Below are 26,286 nucleotides of genomic sequence, written 5' to 3'. Positions count from 1 at the left end.
ACATCTTTATATGGCTGAAGATACTACCTGATAACATTCTTAGTTGTTGAGTTGGTTCTTGAGTTAGCTGACTAGGAGTCAGCTAAGTTGAAAGGTTCCAAAAGATTTTTATCTGTTAGTCACAGAATGTTAGATCCAACGTAAACATTGGACAGGAGGGGCTATTCACTGGGCAAAGTTAGGCCTAGAACATGTAATTAGCCAGCCTCTGGACCTGTATGTAACATTCCAATCTCTCCACATTACTGCAGTGCTAATCAATCTTTGCAGACACAGCCTCCTTCCTGAAATTGCTTCACAACTCTTTCTTCAGGCACACTTAAATTTCTTGAAAGGCATTTCCCAAAGTTTAGGTTAAAAATACTCTAAGCATTCTGGTTTCTTTTGTAACGAAACTGGTAGGCTGGAAAACTGACATTTTAGATATATGAACACTGTTCACGCTAAAACTTCTTTTACCTCTTTTCTGAAGGCCACCTTGTAGTTGAGGTGAAGAGGACCCTGTAGGAACTGCTTCCCATTTACTTTTAGTAGCTGACCGAAGTTGAACTGAGTGAGAGAAAGTTCCCACGAGGGGGCGCCATGTTACTTAACAAAGAGACCTAGGCAAACTCCCTGCTTCCAGAACTCAGTGGGACTCCAGCCTGATGCCAGCTTGTCTGAAGTGGGCCTGGCACAATCAATTTCAAGTTGGCTGGCTTTGACTTTGGTGTCCCTCCGTGGTCTGAAAGCGGAGAAGCGAATTCAACGTTTTTCCTTAAACAGAAATGTTCGTAGGAGAGAACACATTTTCTATTGGAGGGTCTCCTTGTTAAAGTTAAGAACTTCAAGGCGCCCTTTGTACGGAACACTAAGTTCTCGGCTCTGTGCTGGCTGTGCAGATGAAAATGTGTCGGGTATGACGCAGGCTTACCCACGAAAATTCAGCGCAGAAATCGAGGAGGGTTTGCCCATAAAAAAAATGGCGCGGACGCGTCAAGCCGGTATAATCACAAGCTCACAAGCCGGGCTGTGGGCGTGTACGACTTCAGACCAAAAGCGGATGTTATTATTCACTTCCGGGTGAGCCCTCTCCGGCGCCATCTTGTCTTGTTCATGAAGAAGTAGAAGCATCGAAAGGGTTGGAGAGAATTACAGGAACGGTGGCGACAGCGGTATTCCGGAATCGGAGCGGGTAAGTGTTGAGCACTTTACACGGAGGCTCTCGCCGGACTATTAAGAGCCTCCCGGTTGGTGTGGCGAAGGTAGCGAGACTTAAGCAGGCTGCGGACGCTGCTTGGCGCGACCGCCGGAATCTCATTCCGAGAAGCCCCGGTGCCCGCCTGAGCTCGCCAATCGGAGCGCCGCTCTCGCCGAAGAAATGAGTGTTTTTGGTGAAAGAGCGTGTTCACGATCGCTTCTTGGAACTGAGAGTTTTCTCCGGGAAGGCAGGGGACTAATTGTTGGGCTCCTGACCGGCCGTTAAGCACTGCGCGTGCGCAGTGCAAACACTTGCGGGGCCAGCAGCGCAGAGGGGCGGAGGAGGCGGGGGCCGGGACCTGGAACTTCTACCCGGCGACTCCGGACTACGCAGGCCCGGGGAAGGCGGTTGCGTCTTGTTAAAGTATCATTTTGTTGCCTGGCTTGCTTTTGTGTTTTTACCCAGTGATGGATATTTTGTGTTAAGCATCACAAAGGAGGCTAACAGTATCCTGTGTTTCAGTTGTTTCGTTCTTTTGTGGATCATGCTATCGAAGAAAATTGGGCCTCTGAGCAGATTTTGACTGTGCATGATTAAATTAACAGTCTAAATCTTTAATATTTCACTAATCTTTTCTTTTCTTGACCCTAAATAAAACAAAATAGTATTGAGAGCTCTTGAGTACAGCAAGTCAAAACTACAAAACTAAACCAGATTTTATTTGTGTGTTGTTTTTTTTTTTTTTTGAGCACCAAGAGAGGATGTAGTAAGTGAGTTCTAGGATGTGTGTGTGTTTATGTATGTATATATCGACATATATCTATATATCCTTTTTTTTTCTTTTCTGGAACTCGCCCTGTAGACCAGGCTGGCCCCGAACTCACAGAGATCAGTCTGTTTCTGCCTCTCTAGTGCTGGGATTAAAGGCGTGCGCCAGCACCGCCGGCTAGGATCTTCTTAAGAGGCATTATTTAAAACATATGTAAACTTTATATTTTAGGAAATTCTTCTGTATTTTATGGCCCCGACTGGCTTGGAACCCAGAGATCCACTTGTCTTTGCTTTGGAATGCTGGGATTAAAGGCATTTAGCGCCACATCAAGCCTTAGAATTAACTGTCGAAAAATTGAGCAGATAGTTCATAACTTCCCCCAGCTGTTACATTTCCCTCAGCAGCATATGCTTGCATGAAACTTTTGTTAGAATTTGGAACAGTGTTGCTACATTATTAACTGATGACTTACTCCTGTATTCTTAGTTTAAAAAATCTCTAAAAACATTAAAAACAATAAGGTTTGTTTGTTTGTTTGTATGTGGAGAGGGTATCTGTGGAGGCCTGAAGAGAGTGTCAGATCCCCTGGCATTGGAGTTACAGATGGCTGCCATGTGGGTGCTGGGAACTGAACCTAGTTTCTTCTCTGCAAGAGCAGCCAGTGCTCTTAACTGCTAAGGCATTTTTCTAGCCATTATATATTTTTTTTAAAAGAAAGGTTATTATTTTATGTCTGGATGTCAGTATTATATTTTGTTATCGAATTCTGCTTTTGACCATTGCTGAGTCTTTCCGATGTCTACTGTTCCCCTCCAGTTCTTTATTTGATTCTTTCGTTTCTTTGTTACTCTGTCACTAAGGCTGATCTGGAATGCTCAGCAATCTTCCTGCCTCAGCTTCTTGAATGTTGAGATTACAGATATGTGCTATCACAGAGCTTTGTTTTTTTTTATTTCAGTTGGGGCAAAGACAGGGTCTTATAGCCTCCAACTCAAAATCTTCTTGCCTTTGCTTCTTTACCTCCTTAGTGATAAGATTCAAAATTGCCAGCTATAAACGGTTTTAGAACATTACATTTTAATTAGATTTTAATTATTGTCACACAATCTATAAGTGACTTTTGTAAATATTAGTGAACATCATTTGAACAAGTCACTTTGGGAAACTCAAAACAGTTGAAGGGCTTTTTTTCCTTTTAAGATCTATTTTTATATGTGTCTGCACTAGTGCACAAATGCCATACATGCGTGTGTCTGTTTGTGTCTGTGTTTGTATGTGCATATTCGTGTGAGTGTCTGTGGAGGTCAGAAGATGATGGGTTCCCCTGAATCTGGAATTTCAGGAAGTAGAAGTTGTTTCATGTGTGCTGGGATTGAACTTGGGTCCTCTGTCAGAGTAACCAGCCCTTCTTTAACCAATGAGCCATTTCTTCAGCTCTGGGTTTGGTTGGTTTTGCTTGTTTCTCACTTGCAGTTCTAATAGTAAAGAAAGAATAAATGATGATGGTTCTGGTTGTTAGTATTTACGGGTCACTGTAACAGATTACTAGACGGCTTAAAAATAACTGAAATATACTCTTTCATGGTTCTAAAGGGAAAAAGAGTGAAAGCAAAGTTTGAGAGGCATCTTCCTTGCTTCTGGATGGCACCTGTCTTTCTGTTCCTTAGCTTGTAAACTTGTCCAGTCTTTGGCATCGTAGGCATAGGACATTTCTCCATATGGATGCTTATGTCTGTCCTCACTAGGGATTTGGTTAGTTCTTACCCTAATCAAATGTGACCTCATCCTAAATTGACTACTGTATCTGCCCAGACTGGGTTTCCCAATAAGGAAAGATATCACGGATTAGGACTTCAGCCTGTCTTTGGGAAGACTACAGGTTGGTCCATAATTGGTGTTTTCCAGCCGTGTGATACTTTTGATGATCAGATGCGATCCTTGGTTAGTAGCTTTTCTCTTCTTCCCAGATTAAAGTTGTTTTTTTTTTTTTTTAAACATCACAATTAACTTGACCCTGTGAAGGGAAATATTGTCAACAAAGTCTTGTTGCATGAATCATCAGTAGTCAGACTTTTCCAAACTTGAAAAGTTGATAATCTATGAAAATAATTCTAACAGGAGACTGAATAAGTTGATTCAATCTTTTAAAAGAATAGTTGCATTTATTTTATTTTTGTATGATTGTGAGTATATGTGTGGACACATGTACCATGACATTTTGTGGAGATCAGAGGGCTGCTTGCAGGAATTGGGTCTCATTTAGCGTTACGTGGGTTTCAGGGATTAACTTCAGGCAGATTGCCAGGCAGAGTGGGAAGTGCCTGTACCTACTGAGCCATCTCATGGTTTTCAGAATTTTTTCCCTCTAGGGGGATATGAGGGTGTTGGGGCTGATTATATAGGCCTTATATATGCTGGACAGGTTTCACTACTTAGCTGTAGTCCCTAGGCAATAGAAATCAAATTGTGATATTAAAGAAATAAGTAGTAATATTAAAATGTACTTTTCATGGTTAAAGTTATGTATTTAGCGGGTAATGTAAATGAATGAGTAAAATACCTAACCGTTTAGTATAGTCAATTTGGACACACAGCGAGGCTGACCTTGAACTCAGAGATTTTTCCCTTTAGTGCTGGCTCCCATACCTGGCATCATAATCTTTGTGCTTTGACTTTTTTTTTTTTTTTTGCTTTTTCGAGACAGGGTTTCTCTGTGGTTTTGGAGCCTGTCCTGGACTAGCTCTTGTAGACCAGGCTGGTCTCGAATTTACAGAGATCCGCCTGCCTCTGCCTCCCAAGTTCTGGGATTAAAGGCGTGCGCCACCACCTCCCGGTTCTGTGCTTTTGACTCTTGTATGAAAGGAGTCATAGTATTCTGTTTTAGAGGTTTATATTTGTCCGTTAGGATAAAGATTTTATGGTGAACATGAAGAAATAGAGAATAGGGCTTCCAATTTTTGTCATCAAATCAGTCTTGCTCTTTTGTTAAGTAATTGGTAAACCCCTTTAGTAAGTGTTGTGATGGCTTAAAACATACAAAAGTGTGTATTACATGCTTGATTGGTTCATTCTGTTTTTCTAATTGAACTTTTGCCTAAATTCTGTTCATTTTGCTTATTTTTCTCTAGACTCCATTGGTTTCTTGAGATAGAGAGTCCTTGTGTAACTCTGGCTGTTCTGGAACTAGCTCTGTAGACAAGTCTGGCCTCCAGCTCACGGAAATCAACCTGTCTCTGCCTCCCAAGTGTGGGATTAAAGGTGCCACTACCTCCTGGCTTTCTATAGACTTTTGAGTGAAATCAAAGTTAAGTTTTTATGACCAGCAAGTTGTCCCCTTAGAATTAGATTTTTAAATTTATTCTATAGCCTCTAAGAAAATGAACAAAGGCTCCGTGGTGTATCTTCTGTCTAGGTGACTTCTGCGTGATTTTTTTACTTCCTGTATAAGCCTTTATGGATTTTGCGTCTCACTTTCCCTTGATTCCTTTTGTCTTAAGGTTTATGTATTTCTAAAACGTATACATTCATGCACACAATAAAATAGTCTAAAGAATACAAAAGGTATGAAGTAGACGTTCCCTGATAACTTTTTTCTTGCTTCCTTGAACTTTCAGGAGTCTTATATACATGCTATAATATAAAAAACAAGCTTCAAGTGGTAGTTTTCATGCTGTAATTTTCTTTCATTGAGTTTGTGTGTCAGTACATGTCAGTGTATAAAGCTCTTCTCATTTTAATTGCTAAGTAGAGTCCATTTTAATTTATTTACTTTTAGTTAAATTTCACTAAAAGTACATGTTTACCAGTAGAACATTTGCCAAGATTTTTAAAATAGTTTTCTTGTGAATATATTCATCCATGGTTGGGGCCTCTAACCAGAAGGCTGTGTTTATAATTTTACTAATGCTGGATTGTTTTCAAAAAAGACCCAGGTAGTTGGTGGGCAGCCTTTAACTCATTCAATAGTTATTTGAAACTAAATCAGGATTCTTTTGGTTTTGTTAAAACATTTTAGTTGGGGGCTGGAAGAATGGTTTGGAGGTCAAGAGCTTTTCTTACAGAATACAGAGGTTCAATTCTCAGCATCTACATGACAGCTCCCAACTGTCTGTAACTCTGGTTCCTGGGGATCTGTCAGCCTCACACAGACATACATGTAGACAAAACACCAAAATAAAAATAAATAAATAATTAAAAGAAAACATTTTAGTGACTCCTGATACTTGGACTTTTCTTATCATCTTTGCTCCTCTACCCCATATTTTACATTGATTTTTCTCAATCTAAATCATTAAACACCATTCCTGAATAGTAGCTCTTGAGAAAAGCTTGGGAAGACTGTGTGTGTGTGTGTGTGTGTGTATACATGTGTGCATGCACACAGGTACTGGGATCAACTCAGGAGGTCAGGCCTGGCAATACATCTCCTTACCCACAGAGCCGTCTTGGTGGCCTCTGTTACTGTTTCTAAAGATTTATTTTTATTTATTTTTAGATGTTTTTATTTTATGTGTATGGATGTTTTTCATGCATGTACTTATGTGTGCCACTTGTGTGCCCATAGATGTCAGAAGAAGGCTCTAGATCCTCTGGAGCTGGAATTAGGGATAATTGTGAACCGAGGGAAGAGCAACAAGTGCTCCTAGCTGCTGAGACATCTCTGCAGCCCCTAAAAATTTTGAAATTATGTGTTAGGTATGTATCTATGGGTGTGTGTAGCTGTTCTTTGAGGTCAGCGGTGTCAGAGCTCTGGAGCTGGAATTAAAGGTGATTTATGAGCACACTCCATGTGGGTGCTGGAACCAAACATGGGTTCTCTGCAAGATCAGTTTGCACTCCTCATTACTGAACCATTTTTGCCCTCGTTGCTAGTGTTTTTCATGGGTGGCTGTGGTAGGGTGCAGGGGCATGGTTTGAGACAGGGTCTCATTGTGTGGTTCTGGTTGGCCTAGAGCTCACAAATACCATAATTTTTCAGCCTCCTGAATGCTGGGGTTAAAGATGTGTTCTACCACCAAGCAGTGGTGGCGCACGCCTTTAATCCCAGCATCTGTGAGGCAGAGGCAGGAGATCTCAGTGAGTTTGAGGCCAGCCTGGTCTACAAAAGCTAGTTCTAGGACAGCCAGGGCTGTTAATACAGAGAAACCCTGTCTCGGAAAAACAACAACAAAAAAGTGTTCCACCATGCTCAATTTGTTGTTGGTTCTTGAACAGAGTTAGTTAGACAGTGTTTGATAAAGTATTATATATATTGGACTTGTAGGAATTACATGCTTTATGAGTTTTCAGGCTTGTTTACAGAAAAGTGAGTGGTATAAGGATCTGCCATCCCCTTACTCATAACTTAGAGTATCCCACCTTCTTTTCATGATGTTTAAATGTTAAGGGTCTTAGAAACTGTCTTACATTCTGACTTTGTCTGATTACTGTTTCTAATACTGTTTTATGTCATTCTTGAATACCTAATAATTTTTTTGTGTTGGAAGCTCAGTTCATTAAACATCTGTTGTGAGACGACTTAGTGCTTTAGAGAATATAATACTAGATATTGTAAATCATATCTTATGTGGGTGACACTGGAAGTCTTTAAATTTATAATTTCATCAACTTACGAAGTTTTCTTAATCAGGTATTACATTTGTTATAATGTGTTTATTGTTATTATTTGCTGTAATACAAGAACAAGTTTTCTTCATCTGCTACAGCTATTTGTTACTATTTTAAAGGAGCTTGGGGATTGAATGAATCACTTTATAATTAAAATAATTGGATTTCTAGAGATATTGGGAAATTATATATACACACACATTATATAATTATATATTTGCCTTTGAGCATGGCTGATTAAAACTGTACTTTTAACTAAACTCTGATACTAGCATTAACTTAAACTTTTCTGTTCTTGCTTTTCAACCTAAATCTAGTCATCTCTGGCAATATTTTGAATAGAGTTGTAGCTCTTTCATTGCGTAGAAATATCATCATGCAATTTCTGTTGCATAAATTTTGAAAATGTAAAAAGTCCCAGCTTTAACTGTGCTTGCTTTGTTTAAGTAGAGACTTGAAGGATGTGGGATCAAGGAGGACAACCTTGGCAGCAATGGCCCTTGAACCAGCAACAGTGGATGCAGTCATTTCAGCACCAGCAGGATCCAAGTAAGGAAAATGCTCCGTTTGGAATTGGGATGGTTGGACATTTGGAAATGGGTGGGATGTAGATGATCACATTCACATTGGCTTATTGAATCCTTCATGGAAAGAGCTAGCTGTGCAGTCCAGTAGTGAGTGCATTCCTGCTGTTGGCTCTCTTTTATTACTCTTTGCTCTTTAGGTCTTTTGTGGGGCCTACCACTCAGTTCCCCAATAAATCATGCACAGAGGTTTGTTATTACTTATAAATGCCTGGCCTTAGCTTCTCTTATTTCTAACCAGCTTAACTTAAATTAGTCTGACTACATTTTGCCTCTGGGCTTTTCCTTTTCTTCTGTATATTGTACTTTCACCCTTACTCAGTGGCTGGCTGAGCCTGGCCTCTAGCATCCTCCTCTCCTCATTCTCTTGCTCATCTTTTCCTTCTTCCAGAGTTCTCTATTTATTCTCTCTTCCTGCCAGCTGCACCTATCCTTTCTCCTGCCTTACTATTGGTGGTTCAGCTCTTTATTAGACCATCAGTTGTTTTAGACAAAGAATCCCAGCTTCACAGAGTTAAATGCAGCACAAACAAAAGCAGCACACTTTACATTGTTAAACAAATGTTCCAGAGCATAAACAAATATAACCCACCTTAAAGTAATACTTTACAGCACATTGTTCTTAAAAATGCTTTCTTGAAGTACAGAAAGTTTTGTGACAGTTTTACACTTTTAAACTGATAGCGTTTTAGCACCTAACTTAGTTATGGCTAGTTTTGTTTCATCATTTTTTTTTTATTTGACATTTCCTTAGGAAGATATTCTTTCTTTTTTTGAGCAGCCTTATAATGTAGTACAGACTGGACTAGAATGTTCTATATAGCCCAGGCTAGCCTCAGACTCACAGTGCTCCTATTTCCACCTCCCAAGTTTTAGATTACATATGTATATAACATCCAGCTTGTTTTTTTCTTTTAAATAGCTATGTAGCGTTTTTAATTTTTTATTATTATTATTATTATATGTTCATTGGTGTGAGAGTCAAATGCCCTGGAACTGGAGTTACAGACAGTTGTGAGCTGCCATGTGGGTGCTGGGAATTGAACTCAGGACCTCTGGAAGAGCAGCTAGTGCTCTTAACCGCTGAGCCATCTCTCCAGCCCGCTATGTAGCATTTTAATGTAGGATTTTATTCTAATATAAACCAATAGTGATAGCAACAGCAAGACTTCTGGATTTGTTGTTGTTGTTGTTTAAACCTTTCCAGGCTTAAAAGAGTTCATTTGAATGGTCCACTCTGCCTCAGAAGGCAGAGAGGGATCAATTACTCACTAAGCAGACTGGCTATGGAGACTAGCATTATCGGGGAACTCTGGGTTTGATTGAGAGACCCTCCCTCAAAGAATAGTGTGAATGAGATAAAGGAAGAGATTACCATCGGACCTCCAAATGTACATAAATCCATACACATGTGGATATACATAGGTGTATACCACACAAATATATATATATATATATATATATATATATATGAAAAGAAGAAAAATAATGGAATATTGCAATGCTTGTTTTACATAGATGTGCTATTCTTTTAACTTCTTCATTCTGAATGCTAAGTTCTGTTAATTTACTTTAGGCCAGATTGACTGGGCTGCTTTGGCCCAAGCTTGGATTGCACAAAGAGAAGCTTCAGGACAGCAAAGCATCGTAGAACAGCCACCAGGAATGATGCCAAATGGACAGGATATGCCTACAATGGAATCTGGTCCAAATAATCATGGGAATTTTCAAGGGGATTCAAACTTTAACAGAATGTGGCAACCAGGTTTGTTATTTATGTTTCCAAATTTTAGGATGTTTTAGAATAAAATGAGGATTAGTAGTATATTGTTTTCCTTGTTTACTTCTATGGCTTCTTGAAATTAATGGTCTTTAAAAAATAGACTTGTCAAAATTTGATTTTGACATTTTTGTGGTTAAATTATTTTGTACACAGTCTGATGGCATTGTGGCACTCAGTTTGATTTTTTTCTTGGTTCTTCATTCCTAGGCTGACAGGGGCTGGGAACACTCTGGAAACTTCACTTGGCATCTAGGGAAAAGAGAGCACTCTTTGTCTCTCTCTTGCAACCTCTGGCCTTTTCAGAAGCAGCACTGGCAGAGTAAAACATGTCTAGCCTCTAATTACAGAAAAGTTGTGCCACTGTGTGACAAACAAGCCTGTCGGCTATGCTCTGCCCCCATCGCCCACCTACCTTTCTCCTCTCTCCCTTTTTCAGATAGTCATGATTTTCCATAAATTCTTGGCTGTTTGGTTTTATTTATTTTTTAAGCTTCACAGTATAATTTAGATTCCTTAATGCTAATTCAGTTTTCTATGATTGTGTTAATATTTTTAATAACCACATCACACTATTTGTAGAGATTTCACATTTGAATATCATAGCCTCCGTTTGCTATTATTTATTCATTTTTAAAATGTATTTATTTATTATGTGTGTTGGTGTTTTACCTGCAAGTATGTCTGTATCCCCTGTACTAGATCCCCTGGAAGTAGAGTTACAGACAGTTGTGAGCTGCCATGTGGGTGCTGGGAATTGAACCCAGGTCCTCTGGAAGAACAGCCAATGCTCAATGCTCCTAACCACTGAACCATCACTTCAGCCCTTCACTTATTATTTCTATTATTAACTGGTGAGAATAGAAAACATAGGATATATTTTCAACATTATTTTTAAAAGAGAAACAAATATTCTCATCTTTGATAATGTGAGATGGTTGATTTTTGTCTTCTAAAAGGCTAAATTTTCCCAATTTTGAAAATATTTTAGTTCTCAAGTTAAAGTTTACTCATTCTGGCATCTTTGATTCCCCTTTCACTCCTGCTACATTTAGTTTGACCCTAATGTTTTTTTTTTGTTGTTTTTGTTTTTTTTTTTGTGACACTAGGAACTTACTAACCTCGGTGCCTCAGTTTCCCCTTCTAAAACAGATGATACCAGAATTTCTCCCTACCTCACAGGGTTGTTGTGAGGATAAATGATGTATTCATGAAAAAGGAGTAATATAAAATTTGAAGTATTTTTATGTTGTTGCCATTGAACAGTAACTGAGAAGTTGATCCACGAGTTGCTTTGGAATTTGTTAAATTTGTTAAAAATACTCTTTGGAGCGGAGTGTGGTCTCACATGCCTCTAGTTCCAGTACTAGAAAGGCAGAGGCAGAAGGGGCTCATGTTTAACTCCTGTCTTGGCTATGTAGAAAGTCCCAGATTAACTTGGTCTGCATAGCAGGATTCTTGTCTCAAATATCAAAACAAAATAGTAACGTTGGGCATTTTGTTTAGAGTGTGAATTAGAATGGAGTTAACTTATTTGAATTATGTATGAGATAGTGTTTCATTCGTTCCTTATTTTTAAGATAATACAAAAGGAATTTGACAAAAATGTCATAAATTGCTTTTTAAAATCTGTTGTTTCTGTAGCTTTCTTGAGATCTTAAAAAATTCATTGATTTTGTTATAACTGCCTGTTGAATGTCTTTATGCCTAAATCCTGAATAGAATGGGGAATGCATCAGCAACCCCCACACCCCCCTCCAGATCAGCCATGGATGCCACCAACACCAGGCCCAATGGACATTGTTCCTCCTTCTGAAGACAGCAACAGTCAGGACAGTGGGGAATTTGCCCCTGACAACAGACATATGTTTAACCAGAACAATCACAACTTTGGTGGACCACCCGATAATTTTGCAGTGGGGCCGGTGAACCAGTTTGACTATCAGGTGAAAGATATTTTGTTACTTTACTATCATAGACATGCACGTAACTCATTCTTTGGAAATGTCTCGTCAAGAATTCCTAAGATGTGTGTCATTTTCAGGATTGTACGAATAAGCACATAAACAGGGTCAGAATTTATCAGCGTTTATCAAAATCATTAGATTTTTAGTTTATTAGGAAAATGGTACAAGCAAATAGGGAAAAATTAGGATAAAGTGAAAAGTGTATAAGTGCCAAATAGTTATATGATGTCTTGTCTTCCAGTTTCAATATGATATGTTTAAATATTATAGTTGAGTGCATTATATGTTAATAGATTATGAGTGAGACACAAAGCACAGTGAACGTAGATTATTCCTAACTGCCATGCCTTCTGTGTAAAATTATTATTGTTTTTCTCGTTTTTTTTCCCCATTTATAGAACATATTAATGGAATTGTGTTCATGGCTTCCTCTGTGGCATTCAGCTCATTTCTAGGGACGTAGAACTCTATGGAGAATAGTGTTATTGTATGGGCTTTATTTTCTTAATCTGCTTTGCTAGGGTCTACCCTTAAGAATCTAAATGTCAACATGAGATTGTGGCGCACGCCTTTAATCTCAGCACTTGGGAGTCAGAGGCAGGTGATCTCATGTTAGTTCGAGGCCAGCCTGGTTTACAGAACTAGTTCCAGGACAGCCAGGGCTACACAAAGAAACCTTGTCTCGAAAAACAAACAAAACGTTTAGATGTCATTGTGACAAAACAAGTTTTTATGTACTACACTGTCAAAATAAAATTTTAGAAACTGCTTATTTAAGCATTAATTGTAAGGTGAATTTGATAATATGTTCACCTTGAGACGGTAGTCCTCTCATTAATGCATGATTAGATTCTTGTGAATTCACTCTTGGAATTCACGTGTGACGAGCTTTGCTCCATTATGAAGGGATGTGGTGACAGGAGCCCTAGTTGAGCCTAATGAAGCCTGTGTGAACAAGGCTGAGCCTGTTGGCAACTTTCTCCTAAAAGGCCTCTCTAAAAGTAGCAGAGCTTCGAAATAGTCATTTACTGTAATAGATAATTCAGTATCATTTGGGGGTTACAAAAAACAAATCTTGCACCACTTTAGAAACAGCCTGAATTCACTAGCAGTGGGAAGTTGAAATTGACAACAACTACAGAATTATTATGTAGCTTTTGGTTAAATAAAATTGACTAAGTGTGGTGGTACCTCCTGTCACCCCAGCGCCTACCTCTGAGACTCTTTGAGTTTCAGACCAGTCTTGGGCACATTGCAAGTTCAAAGCTAGCCAGGGCTATGTAGCGAGAGCTTTCCTTTGAGAGAGGGGGTAGGGGAAGAAGAATGTTGAGGTCTTTGTGGTGATAGGGTGTATAAATGAATTTAGACTGCAAAGGTTCATATACATAAATAGAACTGTGTATGTGTACACGTGCCTTTCTGTAGTTAAATAATCTATAAGCTGGGTTATAGAAAGCTTTGTATTTGCATAGGCAGAAAATCTTTATCTTTCCTGAGAAAAATAAGCTTAGGTTCTTGGGGTTACAGAAATACTGTCGGATGTTAGAACCATGGAATTCTTGGATTTGCTGCACACATGGATTTCTACTGTCCCATTTCATAACACGTGTGTGTCCCAGAGGGGTATATGTACTAAACTGAAGAAAATTAAAATGCAATACTCTTTCAGCATGGGGCTGCTTTTGGTCCACCGCAAGGTGGATTTCATCCTCCTTATTGGCAACCAGGACCTCCAGGACCTCCGGCACCTGCACAGAACCGAAGAGAGCGGCCACCATCATTCAGGGACCGGCAACGTTCACCAATTGCTCTTCCTGTGAAGCAGGAGCCTCCACAAATTGGTAGCTATTTAAATATGTCCCGTGAACCACACTAGCATGATAACTTTATCACTGTAAAAACCTTTTTTTGGTTTCCTAAGTTGTTCTAGTATCTCTTTAATGTGGTAGAAATAATGGTATTTAAAAGCCCTATCATAGTCACGAATCTGAAACAAAAAACGAGAGAGCTACTGATCTAAATGTAAAAAGCATTGCATAGTCTTGTTTTTTTTTTTTTCAAATTATTTGCCTTAAACAGTAGTTTGTAATTAAAGATATAAATTTTTGCTAACCTTCAGAGTTGATAGTTCAGTGTTCTCTGTCTTGGGTCTCCTTCTAGTCTTAGTTATGAGATATATTTCTGTCACATTGGTTTCCTTTAACTATTTACTTCCTATGAGTATTTTAACAACAACAAAATCAATTTTTAATTACCATTAATGTTAGTAATGACAAGTTATATATTTAACCCATGTTTTATATCGAAAGTTTCAAATCACCTACCATTTAATGGGCCAGGAAATAGAACTTTTAACACCTTAGGAAGATTCTAACTTTACTGCTTTTTAAATTTAACTAGATGAATTCTTAGTATGAAAATGAACTATATCTTTGTCTGACTCTGGTCTCTTGTCATATTTAAGCAAGCAGCTTAGTGTAAGAATTTGGGTCTGAATTAAGCCTTCATCACTGGATGAAGGCTTTTTGACCCCGAGCAAACACTTGGCTTTATCTCATTGAACTTTAATCTCCTCAGCTACAAAAGAGGTTGAACAGTAGTAGTGATCTCAGGACTTTTGCATGCCTTAAATGAGGTGACACTTTAACACTCTCTTGTGTCCTGGCAGAAAGCTTTAGAACGCGCTCCCTCCTGCTATTCAAAGGAATAGCTCTTAAGGAACAGCATTAAAGGAATTTTATATGGGCCCATTGCAATTATAGAAGTTCAAAACTTTATTCGATTATTAGAGTTTTACTTAACTGACCTGTGAATTTTTTTTTCTTTACATGAAACAGATGCAGTAAAACGCAGGACTCTTCCAGCCTGGATTCGTGAAGGCCTTGAGAAAATGGAACGTGAAAAGCAGAAGAAATTAGAGAAAGAAAGAATGGAACAGCAGCGTTCACAATTGTCAAAAAAAGAAAAGAAGGCCTCAGAAGATGCTGAAGGAGGAGATGGCCCTCGTTTACCTCAGAGAAGTAAATTTGTAAGTGGATCCTGACATGAAACTGATAATTTTGACTATGTGAAAAGTGGCCTAAGCCTTCAGAAAGAGATTCATTTTCTTGAACATTCTTGGGACAAGTATATTGACGTTTGGGGTTTGTTGATGTTATTTTGTGTTTGTTTCACTGAGATAGGGTGGCCTCAAACACTTTCATTGACTGCTCTTGAACTCACTACCCTTCAGTTTCCAAAGTGCAAGTGTGATTCTTAAGATGTTGGGGGGTGGTCTGTTCCCCCCCCCACCACCAGAGGTGGCAGAGTCACCATCAGCGGGAAGCCACGCGGGGGAATTCCTAATGCACGGCAGATGTGAGCAGAACCATGAACACAGAAAGTAGCCATAAAACATTTATTGAGGGGGAGAGGGAGAGAGAGAGAGAGAAGAGAGAAGAGAGAGAGAGAGAGAGAGAGAGAGAGAGACACGTGTGCATGCCAAGGGAACAGGAAGGGAAGAAGGGGCGAGATGGCAGCGGCAGTAAGGTCAGAGGTAATGGGAGTGGGCGTGGCTTGTCCCCCAAAGAGACCGGAGAGCACAACAGCAAGAATTATATGTGTGTGCCATTATGTCTAGTGGGGTTTATATTTTACATGTATGTTGTTGAGGGTAGGTGAAAGGAAAAAGGGAGGAGGCAATAAGTTTTTTAAAAGTTTATCCTGTAAGGATATACCCTGTAATTCTGGTTGGTTTTTATGTTAATGTACAATTTTATATTTTCTTTATTATGGTGCAGCCAACTCCCTAACAGTGGGTCATACAAAACAAAAAAAAACAGTGTTAAATAGCATAGAGAAATGTACCTTTGAATAGCTTTTTAATGCATATGTTTTAATTGATATTTAGGCAGATAATTTATACATTCCCCCCCCCTGAGACAGGGTTTCTCTGTGTAACAGCTCTAGCGGTCCTGGAACTTGCTTTGTGGACCAGGCTGGCCTTGAACTCACAGAGATCCGCCTCCTCAGTGCTGGAATTAAAGGCGTGCACCACCGCTGTCTGATCTTAATACATATAACTGAGCCTTTAGTAGTTTTCATCCTTTTTGACAGTTAAAGGGCTTTACATCCTTTTAATATTTATTCATCGGTTATGTGGCATGAGTGGCTAACTAATTTTTCTGTTCTTTAGTGATTCCTGATATGACAGCCAAATCTGGACCCGTGTAGATGTGAGGAAATGAGCTGTCATTTCAAGGCTGATTACTGCCTCGGGAATAAGAGCCAGATAACTACATTGTGCTCACATTTGTTTTGTTTATAAACATCATAAATTTAATTTTTTCCAAAATACCCACACCAAAGCTTTTGTTCTGAATGTTATAAAAACAAGAAATGTCAGGAAAAAGGGAAATAGCTCTGTGTTCTTGGTTGGTTGGTTGGTTTTGGTTTGATTATTGTCAGCTTGTTTTAGAGCAGAGGATCTCAATTTTCCTAATGCTGTGACCCTTTAATACAGTTCCTTATGTTATGTTGATCCCAGCCATAAAATTATTTTTGTTGTTACTTCATGACTGTAATTTTGCTACTGTTAAGATAATAATGCTAAATATCTGTATTTTCCAATGGTCTTAGATGACCCCTGCTTGGTCCCTGAAGGGGTTGCTATCCATAGGTTCAGAACCAGTTTTAGAGATTGTTTTTCCTTTGTCTTCCTAAATATGTTGGGTTTGTGTTGCATAAGTTTTCTCTGGTCCTAGTATTCTACAGATTAGATGATCATTTAGACGATCATCTGCCTTTTAACTTAGTACAGTATAGTTGCTAAGAGTGACCATATGGTTTCTTGGTACTAAAATCACACAGATACAGTTTCTCAATCTGAAATAGACCAGATTTCTTATTTGTCTGTCCATTGTGTAGTCAAAAAGACGAAATTTAGGTGGAACAGTGACTGAGTGGTGAAGAGCACTGTTTGCTCTTCCAGGAAACCCAGGCTGGATTCCAAGTACCCACATGGCAACCCATCCATCTATAACTCCAACCCCAGGAGATCCAGTGCCTTCTCCTGACCTCTATGGGCACATAAAGGCACAAGACCCATACACATAGTATAAAAATGAACTTTTTTTTAAAAAAGACTTTTGTAATTTAAAAAAAGAGAAAGAACTCAGTTTCAGGCACAGCAAACTGAGATTTTTGGATCTGGCCAGAGATTTATTATTATTAAATCATGTTAAGTAAATAAAAATTGGTTAGTTATATAGTACTGTAAAAATGAAACTGTGGTTTATTTATCCAAAGTTCTACCAGCCATTTGTTTCAGGAAGACATTCACTGAATTAGTCATCTCTGCATATGATGCAGTCCTTATTATTTACAAAATAGGTCAAAGTTCATAATGGAGAAACCAATTGAAATGAAAAGTAACTGCTTTTCATAGACCTTTTTATAGTCAGGCATGGTGGCACACACTTTTAATTAATCCCAGCACTCAGGAGGCAGAGGCAGGCAGATCTCTGAGTTCAAGGCCAGCCTGGTCTATAGCCAGGGATACACAGAGAAATTCTGTCTCGAAAAAGTAACAACAAAGAGACAGAAATCTTTAATACATAAATAAATAAATAAACAAACAAACAAATAAATAAAAAAAAGGTAACAACAAAGGACAGACTTGTTATCTTAATCCCTAGGTCACACTTTGAATTACTAATACTATGCTCTCAGTATTTCCAGGGATGAGGCTGGATCATGAGTCTGAAGCTGGTTTCTCAAGGGGGAAAAATGTTGAAAAAGAACAGCAATTAATGTAATTTAAAGAGGTTGAAGGTAAACGTCAGCAATAGGCTGCATTTTTAGCTCTTTAAAGCTAACACCAAAAAATAATAAAAACAGTAATTTAGGAAGCAGCTGCTCTTAGTTTGCCTGCTCAGCTTTATATTATAGTGATAAATGTGTGTTCTCTTTATATTATAGTGATAAATGTGTGTTCTCATGCTGCTTTCATAGGATAGTGATGAAGAAGATGAGGATGCTGAAAACACTGAGGCTGTGAGCAGTGGGAAAGTCACCAGAAGTCCATCTCCAGCTCCTCCAGAAGAGCACAGTGAGCCGGAGATGACCGAAGAAGAGAAGGAGTATCAGATGGTAAGTGCTGCTTCCTACCATGTGTAATTGTTTGTTGTTTGTTTACAGTAAACTGTTGAGAAGTCTGAAGCAATTGTGAAGTGCCCTCTTGCCACTCAGCAAGAGGGCAACATGCCTAGTGCTGAGAACCTAGTCGAATACCTGGAGCTAGTAAAGTCATGGATCTTGGGTGAGAACCTACAGCTGCTACTTTACTAAGCCAGCATAACCCCTAACAGCATTCTACGTACTTATCCTTATGCCTATAGATGAGTATAGTTCTCACCCTAGTCAAAGAAACTCCTCTTTGCAACAGATAGAGACCAAAACTTGGTAAAAATAGAACAAGAGATTGTATGATGATGCTTAGTTACAACGATAGATGTACAATACAGTTCCCACATCTGTGGCCCAGAAATCGTTGTGGGGGAGAGGACAGAATGGTTGTAAGAGCCAGAGGAACCAAAAGTTTGCTGTGAGATTGTATCTCCTAGAAATGTCAAAGTGGCTTTACCCATGAAGTCTTGTCACCATGGCTACCTAAACAAGACCTGAACAAGGCTAACACCAATAGACATGGTAACATGGAAATGGGAAAGCTCAAGGGGCCTCACCCTTAGACAAAGAACTACATGCAGGTAAGAAATGCTGAGAGCAGGAGAAACGATCTTCCTTAGGGAAGAGCCCCCTAATTGGGTATCCAATATAAAGTCTATTTCAAGTCTATATTAATAACAGCAATATAATTAAATAGCACTTAACTGGGCCAGCAAGTTGGCTCAGTGGATCAAAACGCAGTCATGTAAGTCCTTAGTAAGGACTCATGCTGGAAGGAGAGAAGTGGTTTCAAAATTTGTCTTCTGACGTCTGCACATGTGCCTAACATATACACAGAATAACAAAAATATGAAGCTTGAGGACATTTATTGATTCATTTTTTTAATAGTTTTTTCTTAATGGAAATGTTGAGAATGATTAAAAGACATGGTCTAGGAAGCAGTAGGGAATTGTCTTAGTTACTTTCCTATTGCTTTGATAAGACACCATGACCAAGGCAACAAAAAGAAGTTTATTGGGGACTTAGAGTTTCAGAGCATTAGAATCCATTATGGTGGGGAGCATGATGGCACTCAGGCATGGTGTTTATATCTTGATCCATGAGGGAGAGAGAGAGAGACAGACAGAGACAGACAGAACTGGGAAACCTCCCACCCGTCCTACACGGATCCCTCTTGTGACACATCTCCAGCACGGCCACACCTAATCTTTCCCAAACAGTCCCATTAACTGGGCACCAGGCATTCAAATATGTGAGTCTATGGGGGCCATTCTTACTCAAACTCCCACAGGGATTGAGCAGAGTTAAACATTCTGTGTGTGTCTGGGAGAAAGAGAATTACTAAAGCCTTTTTTCTCTGAAGTGCATTATCACTTGATAAGATTGGAATTTGTCCATAATCTCTGGAACATGGCAATTCACTCTGCTTCCATTTCTATAAATAAGTGATCGTGGGTACAGAAAGTCTGAGGGATGGAGAGTCAGAACTAGTTGTTGATAGTCACACCACAGCTACATTCCATGTTTTGCTCAGATACACTGTACTTTCTATTCTATACTATGTTTCGATATTATTACAGTTTATCAGTATATTTATTAGGCTGGGGAAAAAGGAATCTTTGGCGAAATAGAGTACCATTATTCTTTGTGTTTTGTTTTTCTTATTTCCCCCTACAGAATTTTAGTTTAACCTTGAAATGTGATTTAAGAATCTAGTATTATATTCTTAGCAATATTGTTAAGTGAAAGGTTACTCCTTTCAACTTAAAACTCCTATAGACATTTGTGTGTGTGCGCGCAGAGGCACATGTGTTCGGGGAGTGGTAGGTGTGCATGTGTATGTGCAGGTGGCCAGGCGTGCACATGTGGAAGCCAGAGGTTTATGGTAGGTAGGTGTCTCTAATACTCGCTCTCTATCCTTATTTTTTTTTTCTTCAAGTCAGGGTTTCTCTGTGTTACAGCTCTAGCTATCCTGGAACTTACTTTGTGGATCAGACTGATCTTGAACTCTGAGAGACCCCTGCCTTTGCCTCTGGAGTGCTGGGATTAAAGGCATGCACCACCATTGCCCTGCTCTATTTTATTATTTAATTATCTTTGAGTCAAGTGTTCTCACTGAACCTGACACCAGTTGGTTAGATTTCTTGGCCACCGAGTCCCGAAGATGCCTGCTGTCTCTACTTCTTAGAGCCAGTATTGCAGGTGCATGCTGCCATGCCTGCTTTTTATGTGGATGCTGGGGTCCACACTCAAGCCCTGTGCTTCCACAGTATCTGCTCTACCCCCGGCTCATCTGCCCAGCCACAGAAATTTCCCGTTATATAAGCTTTGACTTCTTGTTTTTAGCAAAAGAATTTATGGCATCTACAGAAGTTTATAGTTTTTATTATTATTATTATTATTTAGAAATAAGGTCTTGCTGTGTGGCCCACGCCATAGCTCCCAATCCTCTTGTCTCTATGCTGAGATTACAGGTTTGCACCAGTACACCAAGCACAAGTGGGTAGTCATTCTTTGATACTTGTGAATTTGAAGTTCTTTTTTTCAAGTGTTAATGTTTTTCAAGATGGTCTATTCTCAGTAATGATTGATCTGATTTTAAAATATCTTAATTTAAAAGGCTTTTCATTTTAATTATTTTGAAAATAATCAAATGTATTGAAATTAAATTGGAAGCCCTATATAAAATATTATTCTTTAGATGTTGCTGACAAAAATGCTTCTAACTGAAATTCTTCTGGACGTCACAGATGAAGAAATTTATTATGTAGCCAAAGATGCACACCGGAAAGCAACGAAAGGTACATTGTGGGTGTTCTTGTTTTTGTTTTTGTAGGGGAATTTTGATTTCATTGGTTATTTTGGACTTTTTTGTTGTCCTCTGGATTTCCATCAACTACTTAAATATTCTCTCCTTGCATGTGTTAACTCTTTGGGAAAGATTCAGTTTGAAGCTGTCATGTTGGAACGCTAGAGTGCTTTGTGTTAGCAGACCTACCTAAGCACAGATAGCATTCATCCTGTAGTCCTCTAACACAGTGTGGAAAATTCCTCAAGCTCAGTATATTTCACTGGTTTTGTTTTTGTTTTTTTAAAAATAGATACCGTGGTATCAATATATAACTTTTTAAATGAATTTTGAATTACATCAAAACTTCAGAGTTTTCAGTTTATCAGTTAAAGTTCTTATCACACTAGTGGCAACCACCTTCCTATATGATTTTAATAACACCTGAAAAACATACAGAAAATATATTATGTGCCATAGGTCATAGAAAGAAATACAGATATACTTACCAACCTTTTTCTTCATTGTAAGCCAATTTCAGCTCACATCAGAATTGTAATTTCAAAGCCAGACATGCTACTGGTTTAAAATGAATGTTATGTTTTTAATGTTTCTTCTCTCCCCAAAAAGCAGCAATAGTGGTAGATTTAACAATACCGTAGACTCTCATGACTATGAAATCGTGGCTATTTGTGTTAACATGTTGTTCCTGTTGTTGATGTGATACAAAGCTCCTGCAAAACAGCTGGCACAGTCCAGTGCACTGGCCTCCCTCACTGGCCTCGGTAAGTGTCTCTGTGTGCGTGTGAGAGGGCTAGAGGGAGACTCACTGCTCTTGTCTTTCTGCTTGTTCTGTGGGAAATGCACTGTTCCTGCTTAGTGGGCGAAACTTAGATGTCAGGTTTGCTTCAGCCTAAAAAAGCTTTATCCACTTTATTTGACTAAAGCATTCATAGTAGAATGATTATAAATGCAATAGTTAATGTAGTTAGTTCATTTGAGTGAGTTGAGTGGAGGATTTCTTCATTAATTGCTCCAGTGTGTAATATATAATACGTAATTATATGTGTTATATATTACATACACATAGTCTGTACTTAATAGGTAGTGGTTTAAACCTTGGTGGTGTCTAAACTGCCTTTCAAAATAACAGCATACATACTTAGGAATTTGCCTAGAGAGTGATGGATTTAATGATTTACCTGAATTGTTTTGGAGCAACTCAGTTTTCAGCTTAGGAAATGGGTTTGTGTTACAGCAGTAGTGATGTGTTCATAATTTGCTATTTGCATGGTATTAAGATTAAAGCTTAAATTTGCCTTTTCCACATGTTAATTTGTGTAAGGAACAAGAGAAATGGGTAGAATGAAATGCCCGTGTAGTTTTGATATACTTCTGGGTGGGGAGTAGTTCACATCATTTCTATACCAGTGAGAATTACAGTATTCTGATTTATTAGAGAAAATTTGCTTAGCACCCTACCTGAACCCAGGAAACTTTGAACAATAAAATAATTAATTTTACAAATATTTTCAGAATCATCCTCAACATTATTCCAGTAGTTGGATTGACTAAACTTGAGTAAGGCTTCATTATTGCCATGTTAAGTGCTTTGTTGGTTTGTGTGGACAATAAAAGAAAGCTATTATTATGATTCCTTGGTGGTGAGAAATCGTCCAAAGAATAAGATATTACTATCACCATTGTCTGAGGATTCTGAGAATTTAATCTTTGAATTTATGCCTCTCCCTACCCGGAATAAGCACATTTTTCCAGGAAAAGGCAATGAAAAAATAAAATTTCTTCTTGGAGCTTTAAAAGTTTTTAGTGGATAATGTGATGTTTTCATATGCTAGAATGAGTTTTATGCACACAGGTGGCCTGGGTGGTTATGGCTCAGGAGACAGTGAAGATGAGAGGAGCGACAGAGGCTCTGAGTCATCTGATACTGACGATGAGGAATTACGGCACCGAATCCGGCAAAAACAGGAAGCTTTTTGGAGAAAAGAAAAAGAACAGCAGCTATTACAAGATAAACAGATGGAAGGTAATCCTAGATTTGTGTAGCTTTTGTGTAGTTTCATATGTGCTTTTTTTGAATGGATTATGCATATTAGTGATTTGAGTCATTAAGGATAGAAATAAAAGCACTTCCCCCTGGAATCATGTAAACAAGAGCAAGTTCCGATTTGAAATCTCTGCTTCATGTTCACTGTGTGTTCTGTCTCTGTTGTGTGAGTCCAAATCTGTCTGTCTCTGTACCTGTGTCTGTCCTTGTGAGACTGATTATCTGTGTCTCTGTCTTTCCCTAGCAAAAGACTTTGCTCTGTAGTTATTGAACAGCACAGAAAATATCCGCTGGGAAAAGAATGGGATACAGAAATTAACAGCCTTTGACAAGGGACCAAGTCACTGGTTCCAACTGATCCCAATGGACCTAGAAAACAAACATCATCTCCTCCTCTGGCCCCCCAGCTGAGGACCAAACCTAGGGCCTTGCACTTGCTAGGCAAGTGCTGTACCACCGAACTAAATCCCCAACCCCACATTTATCAGCTTTTGTGATCAATTTTAGGAAGTTGCTTTCAACTCTGCGTTTGCAGTTTTCAGCAAATGATGCACATGCATAGTCTGGGTCAGGAGAATAGTAGAAGAGTAGTCATTTAAGATTACAGCTCTGTATTAGCTTAGGTTGTGAAAGTTCATTGCATGGGCAATCCAAGGCAAGTAAAGTTGATTGTTCTATTTTCCGTTTAAAAGCAGGTTAACCAAATAGTCTGAGTCTGAGTATACAGCAGTCTTATGTCCTAAATGACCTCAGGGTGTGTTATTAACCTTGGCTGTGAGGTCCAGCAAAAGCTCCAGTCTCTGAGAATGTAAGAGATAGCTTTATAATATTGTAGCACCACAGTTTTAGTTTTACACCAAGTAGAGATATTGTAGGATAGAACTGGAGGCTTCATTTTAAGTGGTATGATAACAGCTGAGATTAAGATCATACTGTATTTTTTATTTTGTTTCAGTTTGTTGTAGGAGCCATTCATCCCTGTGATCATAAACCAGGCTCTTTAGATATCTTTATTTTGTACTGGACAAAGGGGAAACCTCTGCATTTTGATCCTCTTACTGTACTGTCTAGAATAGTAAATGGCGAACATGTGGCTTTTGAGAACTTGAAATGTAGCTAGCCTTTAACTGAAGTATTGATATAGGAAGATGGCGCTAGACTTCAAAGATTTTCTGTGGAAAAAAAGTCTCAGTTCTTTTTGATTTAGTGTTTGAAATATTAATACTTTTGACATATTAGGTCCATGAAATGTGGAACTTTATTTTTACCATTTTAATGTAGCTGTGGGAAAGTTTTTAATTATTTGGGCGGTCTGTACCCTAATTCTATTAAAAATGAAACTATTATTATAATTTGTTAGTATGGTAGTTTTTCATTTCTTACTTAGCTTTTTTGTGTCTTTTTGTCTTTCTGTTTCAGAAGAAAAGCAGCAAACAGAAAGGGTTACAAAAGAGATGAATGAATTTATTCACAGAGAGTCAAATAGTTTATCACTGCTAGAAGCAAATGAAGCAGACGGTGATGTGGTTAACGAAAAGAAAAGAACTCCAAATGAAGCTCCATCAGCGTTAGAGCCCAAAAGAGAGCATAAAGGGAAAGAGAAAGAACGAAGGAGTAGGTCAGGGAGCAGTAGTAGCGGCAGCTCCAGTAGCAATAGCAGGACTAGCAGCAGTAGCAGCTCCGTCTCCAGTTCTTCATACAGCTCCAGCTCAGGCAGCAGCTGCACGTCCTCTCGCTCCTCTTCTCCTAAAAGAAAAAAGAGACATAGTAGGAGCAGGTCTCCCACAATGAAAGCTAGGCGGAGCAGGAGCAGGAGCTACTCTCGCAGAGTTAAAATAGACAGCAGTAGGACTAGAGTGAAGCTGCGAGACAGGAGGAGATCTAATAGAAGTAGCATTGAAAGAGAAAGACGAAGAAACCGGAGTCCTTCCCGAGACAGACGTAGAAGCAGAAGTCGCTCAAGGGATAGACGAGCCAATCGTTCCAGTCGCAGTAGGAGTCGAGATAGGCGTAAAATTGAGGATCCACGTGGAAATCTTAGTGGGAGCAGTCATAAGCATAAAGGTGAGGCTAAAGAACAAGACAGGAAAAAGGAGAGGAGTCGAAGTGTAGATAAAGACAGGAGAAAAAAAGACAAAGAAAGGGACCGTGAACAGGATAAACGAAAAGAGAAACAGAAAAGGGAAGAAAAAGATTTTAAATTCAGTAGTCAGGATGATCGGCTAAAAAGGAAGCGAGAAAGTGAGAGAATCTTCTGTAGGAGTGGTTCTATATCTGTTAAAGTCATAAGACATGACTCTAGACAGGACAGTAAGAAAAGTGCTACCAAAGACAGTAAAAAGCATTCAGGTTCTGATTCTAGTGGAAGGAGCAGTTCTGAATCCCCTGGAAGTAGCAAAGAAAAGAAGGCTAAGAAGCCTAAACATAGTCGATCGCGCTCCATGGAGAAATCTCAAAGGTCTGGTAAGAAGGCAAGCCGCAAACACAAGTCTAAGTCCCGATCAAGGTAGTATACTTTTTAAAGTATTTTGTCTGCTTTTTTTTTTTTTAAGTTTTTTGAATTTATTCAAAGTTGAAAGTGTCCTTTCTCTCTCTCTCTTTATAAACTCAGTTTGGTATTTGTTAAATATTTTTAAATAATGTTAGAAATCCTATATAACAGTATTTATTTATATTGCAGATTTTAAGTATAAATACATTTTTATTTTTAAATTTTGTCTTTTCCCATTTTTTTTTTCCAGATCAACAACCCCTCCCCGTCGTAAGCGCTGAGGAATGATGTGGCAAGAGCCATGACGCTGTTTTAAAAATTCCATGAGTTTTAAGGGCTTGTCTCATTATAGAGGCACATTGTGGCTGTGTAGGTGAAACCAGATTTTTTTTTAAATTGTGTAAATAGGTGTCTTTTTCCAAATGCTGCTCCAAGTTAATAGGATTTCTTTGTATTACATTTTTTCAAGAAATAGTACATAATAAGACTATAAATATGCCATTCTCTTTCAGCTGTATTGTTCTTAAAATTATTCCTGAATGTACTGTGATGTCAATAAAGCTCTTCAGTTCATTTTTGTTAAACTCTTGCACATTAATTTTATGATTTTAACCTAAGGAACGTACTTTTATTAAAAAGGCAGCTGAAGTTTTGTACAACAGGTTTTAAAAGTTCCTCACATCTTCCCCAAAGAAAATGGTTTTAACCTAATAGTTTGTCAGAGTTTGTAAATTATGCCCATGGACTTTTGTCAAATTCCAGTTTTAAGGCTGTGGGAAAGGGCCAGAAAACAACCTTACTTTTCATTTGAAGGCATCTGATCAGCTTTCTAAACTATATTTTTGGGGGGCAGGGCTCAAGTAATATATTCTCTATGTGTATA

General features: G+C 38.6%; 1 protein-coding gene across 3 annotated transcripts; it reads left to right on the top strand.

Moving 5' to 3' along the window:
- Positions 1-1,042: 1,042 nt before the first annotated feature.
- Pnisr (PNN interacting serine and arginine rich protein) lies at positions 1,043-25,987 on the top strand. 3 transcript variants are annotated; one of them, XM_041667530.1, is made up of 12 exons: positions 1,043-1,174; positions 8,010-8,108; positions 9,720-9,908; positions 11,685-11,869; positions 13,560-13,731; positions 14,728-14,918; positions 17,882-18,019; positions 20,758-20,857; positions 21,576-21,629; positions 22,721-22,891; positions 24,332-25,418; positions 25,654-25,987. In XM_041667530.1, exons 2-12 carry the CDS (start codon positions 8,021-8,023, stop codon positions 25,682-25,684), a joined length of 2,406 nt encoding a protein of 801 aa, XP_041523464.1. In that variant the 5' UTR covers positions 1,043-1,174; positions 8,010-8,020; the 3' UTR covers positions 25,685-25,987. The 3 variants fall into 3 exon arrangements, with proteins under 3 accessions (XP_041523464.1, XP_041523462.1, XP_041523463.1); XM_041667528.1 differs by having other exon boundaries at positions 11,646-11,869; XM_041667529.1 differs by having other exon boundaries at positions 1,044-1,174; positions 8,007-8,108; positions 11,646-11,869.
- The last annotated feature ends 299 nt before the right edge of the window (positions 25,988-26,286 follow it).

The sequence above is a fragment of the Microtus oregoni genome, unplaced genomic scaffold, assembly GCF_018167655.1.
Source record: "Microtus oregoni isolate MIOR12 unplaced genomic scaffold, Mior012 000017F_ref0000208, whole genome shotgun sequence".
NCBI lineage: Eukaryota > Metazoa > Chordata > Mammalia > Rodentia > Cricetidae > Microtus > Microtus oregoni.
Note: the sequence above shows the minus strand (reverse complement) of the source record. Positions and strands in the feature narration are given on the sequence as shown.

Coding starts and splice junctions, on each gene's coding strand:
- Pnisr (XM_041667528.1), top strand. CDS start 8,021: ATGTGGGATCAAGGAGGACAACCTTGGCAGCAATGGCCCTTGAACCAG. Junction 8,109..9,719: donor TCAGCACCAGCAGGATCCAA/GTAAGGAAAATG, acceptor AATTTACTTTAG/GCCAGATTGACTGGGCTGCT. Junction 13,732..14,727: donor GCAGGAGCCTCCACAAATTG/GTAGCTATTTAA, acceptor TACATGAAACAG/ATGCAGTAAAACGCAGGACT.